Raw genomic sequence first — 7,867 nt, 5'->3', positions numbered from 1 at the left:
TCTTCCTGCTCCTCATATTGTGAACTGTCTAAACTCAAAACTGATGCATTGATTTTGATTTTTTTTTTCCTAGTTAGGACAAACCTCTTTAAAATAGTGCAAATAGGCAAATAAAACTTGAAGAGTATGAAATCTTGAAAGCCTTTGTGCTCACTTGTAAGGTGAATGGGAAAAATCTAACCTTTATTTAGAGTCTATCTGGGTTAAAAACTAATTAAAAATCACCTGCACTTTATTGTAAGTAGCTAAAAAACTACTTAGATAGAATGAAATAGCCTTTTTGCTACACAGTAGTGAATTAAGAACTTGTATTGTTGAGACTGTTAATTTTGGAATTTATTTAACTGGCCAAATGCAAGTACAGTAGCTGAAGATAGTTTGAAAATAAAGAATGCTGAAAGCAGTGTGAAAATCTATACAATGTGTAAGCTGCTCTCTCAGATGCAGTGCGTTTTTAATGGGGCATTCTGGAGTGAAACCCCAGTTCATTGCACATATGCAGACAGCTATGTTCCACACAGCTTTAGAGCAGAAGTCAATGATATTTTGCAATTAAGAATGTAAGTGCATTCTGGAGTAAGATCACTGATACATTTGATTCCTCTGTCCAGCCACTACACTAAGAGATGCTGTCTATGGAGGACACACTAGCTGGCTGTCCTGTGTAATCTTTTCTCATGCATTCCCCCAGCATCTGGAGTTGCTGTGTAAGAGGTGTTAGAGCACACACCTGCCCTGGTCTGGTAGTACTCATTTGTGGACTAGAGTTGTTCATGATTTTGTCCTTTTTGTTTGTTTTTTTTCTGAACCTGATTCTCCCATTTTCTCTAACAGTCTTCTATGGCTGTCAGCTCCATAAGTATGCTAACGTTTCATAAGCATTCCACAGACATAACCTTTTGGGATTTAGTTAGTAGTGATACTGCACTGATAATTTTGTAAGCTATGATTGTGTTCACCCTCTAGCTTCTCTCCAGGTTGGAGAGTTGTGGCCTTCTTAGTATCTCTTCCTTAAACACTTGCTGTCTTCATCATTTTATCTGCCTTTCTCTGTACATTCGCTAACTCTACTACTTCCTTCTTAAAATATTGAGACCAGAACAATATGCAGTACTCAGATGTAGGCTCACCATGGTTTTATGTAGCAACAAAATCATGTCTTCTGTCCTGTTCTTAGTGTTTTAGCCATCCTATCAGTACACTCCCTGACTAAGAGTCCCTCTCCGTCTTTCCTGTTTGCACCCTTTAAGTACTGCAAGGCCTCTATAAGGTCCCCACTCCAGGCTGAACAACCCCAACCCTTTCAGCCTGCTGTCGTAGGGGACATGCTCCAGCCTCCTGATCATCTCCATGGCCATCCTCTGGACCCAGTCCAACAGGTCCATGTCTGTCTTACACTGGGGACCTCAGAGCTGGATGCAGTATTCCAGGTGGGGTCTTGCTAGAGCAGAGTAAAGGGGGAGAATAACTTCCCTTGACCTGCTGGTCACACTGCTTTTGATGCAGCCCAGAATACAGCTGTCTTTCTGGGCTGGGAGTGTACATTGCTGCCTCGTACTCAGTTTTTCATCCACCCGTACCCCCAAGTCCTTCTCCACAGGTCTGCTCTCAATCCACTCATTGCTCAACCTCTATCCATGTTTGAGATTGCCCCAACCCAGTTGCAGGACCTTGCACTTGGCCTTGTTGAGGTTCACACAGGCCCACCTCTCTAGCCTGTCCAGGTCCCTCTGGGTGGCATCTCTTCTCTGGAGCGTATCAACCACAATACTTAGCTTGGTGTCATCTGCAGACTTGCTGAGGGTGCACTCAATCCTGCTGTCCACAGCAAAGATGTTAAATAATACTAGTCCAAATACAGACCCCTGAGGGACACCACTCATTGCTGGTCTCCACACAGACATTGAGCTGTTGACCACAACTCTTGGAGTGCGACCATCCAGCCAGTTCCTTATCCACAGAGTGGCACAGTTATCAGATCCATCTCTCTCCATTCTAGAGATGAGGATGTTGTGCAGAAGAGTACCAAATGCTTTGCATAAGTCTGGGTAGATGATGTCAGTCTTCTCTTACCCACCAATGCTGTAACACTGTCCTAGGAGGCTACAACATTTGTCAGGCATGATTTGCCCCGAGTGAAACCATGTTGGCTATCACCAATCACCTCTCCGTTTTCCATGTGCTTTAGCATAGTTTCCAGGAGGATCTGTTCCATGATCTTGCCAGGCAGACGTGAGACTGACCAGCCTGTAGTTCCCCGGGTCTTCCTTCCTTTCCTTTCTTGAAAAACGGAAGGTCACCTTGAAGCTCATTTGCCATTCTTTTGCCCATTCATTCAGTTTTGTGAGGTATTTTCGAGTTGCTTGCCATTAGTACTGCATCTGACTGACTGCTGAAAAAGCCTAGTATCATTGGAGGTTTCACTGATGTCTCCTTCTCTATGTCATGTATACAGAAGTTAGATAAAGTGACCGGCAGTGGTAGCCTGTTTCCCCACTGCTAGATCTTTAAGTCACATAGAATGTTAGAAGCTTCTCCCAGTAGAATAGACTTTTAGAGATACTGTGAATATACATAGCTTAAGAAGGATGGGAGTTCTGATTAAATTGTACATGTAGGAAAAAAAACCCCAGAACTATAGCCCTATTTTCTGTAATTCTTAGCATTTTGGTCCAAGTTTCTTTCTTCCACTATCTTTGCCACTTCAGCACCCAGATTTTCTGTTGTGTTTATATTTTTTTTGAGATACAATTATTAGAATTTAGGGCTGTATTGTAATGTCATTGTAAAGTTAAATTATTAAATATATGTTACATCAGTGTACCAGTGTTTGATAGGAGAGTCAAAGGGACAGGTACATGGATTCACTTTTTTAAACTAATGAAGAAATGCATGAAATACATCTGTTGTCTGTAGGCAGCACTTGGTTTAGTTGGGTTTTTTACTCTCTGTATGTATGTCAGGCCTATGAACTCCACTGCATTTTTCTGCTTCTGCAGACTAAGACGGTGTCATGATTACGAAGATACCAAAAACCTGAGGTACACAGAAAACAAAGAGAAAAGAAGCAAAGAGGACAAAGAAACTCAGCGTAAAACAACAGAAAAGGAAAGCTCAATCATGGAGGGAAAGTTGCATCTATGTGCACCTCAGAAGAGGAAACTAGCAAGGGTAGTGATGGAAACTGGAAGAGAAAAGTCTCCCAGGCAATCAGCAGAGAAGTGGAAGCGCCTGGAAGACAGAGACTTAAGAGAAAAACGTTGTTTTATCTGTGGAAGAGAAGGTCATATTAAAAAGGAATGCCCACAGTATAAAGCAGCTGCAGGTATGAAACTGATCAAACTGAGTAGTTTAAACAGAGCTTATGTTTTTTTGGTATTTTTAACAGTGTTGACTTAACAGTTTTTTAAAATTTAAGATTTTTACTTTGAATGGCGTCATGTAGATGCTGTCTCTTTTTTGGTTTGTTTTTTTCTTTTAAATGAAATCACATTTAGTTAGTTTTCCCGTCATCCTCACCTACCTTTCAGAACATATCTGTATCCCAAGAGATTTGATAGAGTTTCTCTTAGCAGGTAAGATGCTTGTAATAGAAAGGGTATGAGTGTCTAATATGTTGAAATTGCTTCCATTGTGTTTGCTATATGAATTTGCTAACATTGCAAATTATAGATTCTCTTTCAGTACATCATAATTGCAACAAAAGCTAGCCTTATAGCTCTTCATATCACCTAAGCCAGAATTATTCCATAAGACCCTAAAGTCACTATGGAAGTGTGCAAATCGCTCAGAATATTATGAGCGAAATAAAATAAATGTTCCTGCCAACTCAGCAGTCAGAGAGATGCAGCAATCTGTCTTACTTTTCATGGAGTCAGTTTGCAACTTTGGCTTAAAAAAAGAAAAAATCCCCAAATGCAGATTCTGACTGACGGACATGAACAAAATAATGAAATACTTATTAGCAGTATCTGAGTCATCCTTCAGATAAGACAGATCTCTCATCATCTCTGTTTTAAAGGGAAATAATTCTAAAATAAAACTGAGACTCCTTAAGACAGTGAACGGTACTTTAGTTAACTTCCAAAGGAACACAGTATTATTGTTTCCCTGTAGGAAAAATGCTCCCTCTAGGAGCATTTATATTCATGCTGGAAAAATTTGCTCTACAGATTACTCATGACTTGATCTCTTAAAGTAACAAATAAGAATCCTTTGTATAAACATAATTTCAAACCAGCTCTTCTCTCTACTAGCAAAAATGTTCTGTCTGGCTGAGATCAGGAGACTCTTCATATTAGATGTAATTGGTGGAAGAGGGCATAAGACTATGCTAACAAAGTACTGCGAGTGGGAGGAAAATGATGGAAATATATTCAGAACTCTCAGGGCATTTAGAAGTGTTCTGAGTTTGATAGACCACTAGAAGTGCTGGGCGGACAGAAAAGACATTTAGAAATTGAAGCCACATTTTATTCAGCTTAGGACCTTTTGAAGGTGTGCGTCAAGTCGAAATTTAAACTTCTGAGTTTCTTTATCTTTGACCTTGTCTTGTTGAGCATTTCTTTCTACCATTCTATTTGCCATGATGCAGATTTTACTAAGGTGAAGAGGAGTATGCCTGATTGTTTTGTAGTAAGTGATGTCGTATTTTGTAACATTCATCTTATAAGAACTATGCTGAGGCTGTACAGTATATATGTCTAAAATCATGAATTCTGGAGTAGGTGTTTTTGTCTGTTGTCTTTATTTTGGGAATTACTGTATCTGAATTTAAAGTGAATTGCTGTAGGTTGGGCTTTGTCTTTTTTTGCTTGCTTAGTGCCTGAAGTGTTCTCTCTAGTTCAATAGAGGACTATGAACAACTGAACTAAGATATCAGACTTCATATTTTGCTGTGCTACATTTTGTGAGACAATGGACAATTCAGTTATCACCATAGCTTCATTCTCTGAAGTTCCCTGTCTCCCTCTGATTCTGGAGGAGAATACGGAGATTAATTGGTTCCTAACTTAGATTCTTAACTATAGATGTATCTTACTTCATCATGCCAGTTTTCCACATTATAAAATTGAGGAAAATAACCATGTCCAACCTTCTACAAAATATGAAGGTAGATTGCAAATATTTTGATATTTTTAGATCATATGATACCTGAAACGGAAACCACTTTCAAATTAGCCAAACTTTGTCATATTATGATCTTTTCAGGTGCTTCAAAAACAGAATTGTTGTGTGGATCCCCTTCTTTACCCAGCACTGCCAAACATGCTGGTAGATTAAATCAGGTAAACAAGCATCCCTTTTCTTTGATCTTTTCCTCTTTAAATGTTCTAAAGTCCATATAAAGTAATAAAAAATAGCTTTATTTAAGCTTTCAAGGAACACCTGGTTTTTTTATTGTAGAATGACATAATTAAATTTTTTTTGTTCATCAATGTGTATATGTTGTTTATAGGGAGTGCTTATACATGAGGAAAAAAAGAAACAAAAAGGAAAAGTATTTTTGAGTCCCCAATCAGGTTTGTATACCTTCATTTCAATTCAGAAATTCTGCATAAAAGCATGTATTTTTAACTTGTTTTCTCCATCAGTCCTTATGGGAACTCTGCCTAACTTACTGAACACAGCAGCAGTCCAGACAGGTTGCTAGGTAATTCTGAAATGAAGCCACATTGTTTCTACTGGAAAAGTGTGAAATTTTGCAGTTTTATTTTGGAAGCAAAACTTAGGCAGTCAGTTCTGTGCATTTTTTCTTTTAAGTCAGGTAGATTTCTTTTTTAGAAGGTTATGGTGGGTTTTTGTCAATCTCTGTCCTCTCTCCTGTTTCGGCATACATGGGGTTCTGCGTTTCCTCAGTAACGACATGTGGAGCGCTTTCTTGTGATGCATGGTTACAAATACAGCTTCCTTACAGTAATTTCACACATTTATTAATAGGTACAATGAAGATTTTAAAAGCAACTGCTTTTTTTAAAAACTTTGAGCTTCTAGTGCAACTCTGCAAACCTTTTAGCAGCTTGGGGTTTTTTTTTCCAATATAATATATAAATCTCTGCCGGGGCACCTGAAGGGGAACCTAAACAGTCTTTACAAACTTTGGAAAACTAAACTGCAATTAAATATCTCAAATTAAATATCTCAGTTTTGTTGGGAAAACACGTATTTTCTGTTTTCATTGCAAGGCTTTTTCAAATCTAAGTTTAGGGATTTTAGTGATTTGTTTGGTTGTGATTGTTTAGTTGAAAAAAATGCTAATTTTCAATTTTATAGTTTAATATTTCCTACTGTCCTCCAGCAGGTAATGATCTAAAGTTGATCTCTGTGTGCTTTCATTATAGTTTGACTTAACAGTAATTTTTTCTGTCTGATTGTTTCAGTTGTCTCATGTCTTGTTGTCTTTTTTTTTTTTTTAAACCTTTAAAAAGTGTGATGCTTTCTTCTTCCCAATCTTAGGCAGCCTTTCCAATAAATACCTGACTCAAGGAAAAGCCTCACAGAAGAGGACCCAACAAGAATTATGAGGGATATTAAGCACTGTTAAATGGCAATACAGGCCCTTCATTCATTTAAAAAATTTTTCTTTGGCTAAAGCATCTGGGTTCACAGGACAGCAGCATAGACAACCTTTGACTTAAATTTAATGAAATATGGGTGGTTTATTTTACATTGCTAGTACAAGCAACTGTGGATTTTAGTACAAGCCCCTGCTCTTAACTAGGTTGTTTGAGCATTTTAATAGAAAGCCATGAAGTTTTGCATTTGTTCTCCAGGTAAATCATATAGGAAAGGGCAGGTACTAAAAATGGATCTTTTTCAAGGTTTTGTTGTTCCATCTGACCATTTTAAAATGTGCTAAAATGGTGTGCAAGCCAAATACATTGTATTTTCTTCAGAAATTGATTTTTTGAAGGAGCAAATAATATTTATTAATGTTGATTGTTTGACTGAATCCATATGTGAAAGTGTTTGAAATGTTTGTAGACTGCTACTTTTTTTTTCCTGTAGAGGACTGAAAACATAGGACACTAGTAAACATATGTAAAAAAATCTCTGGACAAGCAGTGCCATTGAGATTTCTCGTTCTTTTTCTGTTCTGTGATTTTGTGGCAGTTCATTTGCTGCTGTGCTTGTGTACAAAAAGAATGAAAGACTAAGAAACAGGTCAGTCCTGTTTGATGCTGCTAAGAATCTTTTTCAAGACCTTGGGGATACAGACAAAAATGCTTTAAGAAATAGAGGTTAGAGGTTTTATATTTGGCAACTGGGGAAAACACATGTCCATTTTCATAGAATGTGAAGGGGATCCTTGTACCAGCCAGGAGTTTAATTAGTGGTATGAACTTGAGCTTTACTTGAAGTCCTTCCAGAGCTGGTAATACACCGTCTTATCTTGTTCAGAAAAGAATTAGTTACATGGCAAAATTGAAACCACTGTTATTTATGACTTTGAAATAAATTAAAAAAAAAAAATCAGACTTAAGTTTCTGTATTTCTCCTTAGGTTGTAATTTTCAGTAATCCTGACTTAAGTGTAGAATTAATGACAACTTACTAGAATTATCTGGTTTTATAAATGTTTAATTTTCTTTCTTACTCATCTATTTTTATTAAAGTTGAAAGCTAGAACTGCCAAAGTGGTCTTAGGGAACTGGGATCCTAACTCCTGTTTTGGTTTTCATCCATCTGTAGCCAGCTATCTGTAAACTTTTAGATGTGCAACATCTGCAAAAAATTTCTTTTGTATTCTTTCCTCAACATGTTCTCAAGCAAAATATTAGCCAGCAGCAAACAGAAAATAATTCCAACTTTTCCTTCTATAGAATATTTCATTATATGAAATTAAGCCAATTTTTCCCTTAAAAGTA

General features: G+C 37.4%; 1 protein-coding gene across 1 annotated transcript in view; it reads left to right on the top strand.

Moving 5' to 3' along the window:
* The window catches only part of ZCCHC6 (zinc finger, CCHC domain containing 6), a gene marked incomplete at its 5' end in the record, with an annotated part of 29,570 nt that extends 23,046 nt beyond the window's left edge, over nt 1-6,524 (top strand). Inside the window, 4 exons of the mRNA XM_010292056.1 lie at nt 3,000-3,325; nt 5,212-5,288; nt 5,459-5,522; nt 6,457-6,524. Coding sequence (XP_010290358.1) covers nt 3,000-3,325; nt 5,212-5,288; nt 5,459-5,522; nt 6,457-6,524 — 535 coding nt within the window. The remainder of the gene's footprint in view (nt 1-2,999; nt 3,326-5,211; nt 5,289-5,458; nt 5,523-6,456) is intronic.
* Nucleotides 6,525-7,867: the final 1,343 nt, after the last annotated feature.

The sequence above is a fragment of the Phaethon lepturus genome, unplaced genomic scaffold, assembly GCF_000687285.1.
Source record: "Phaethon lepturus isolate BGI_N335 unplaced genomic scaffold, ASM68728v1 scaffold13530, whole genome shotgun sequence".
In the NCBI taxonomy this organism is placed as follows: domain Eukaryota; kingdom Metazoa; phylum Chordata; class Aves; order Phaethontiformes; family Phaethontidae; genus Phaethon; species Phaethon lepturus.
This window is presented reverse-complemented; position numbering and strand designations above follow the sequence as displayed.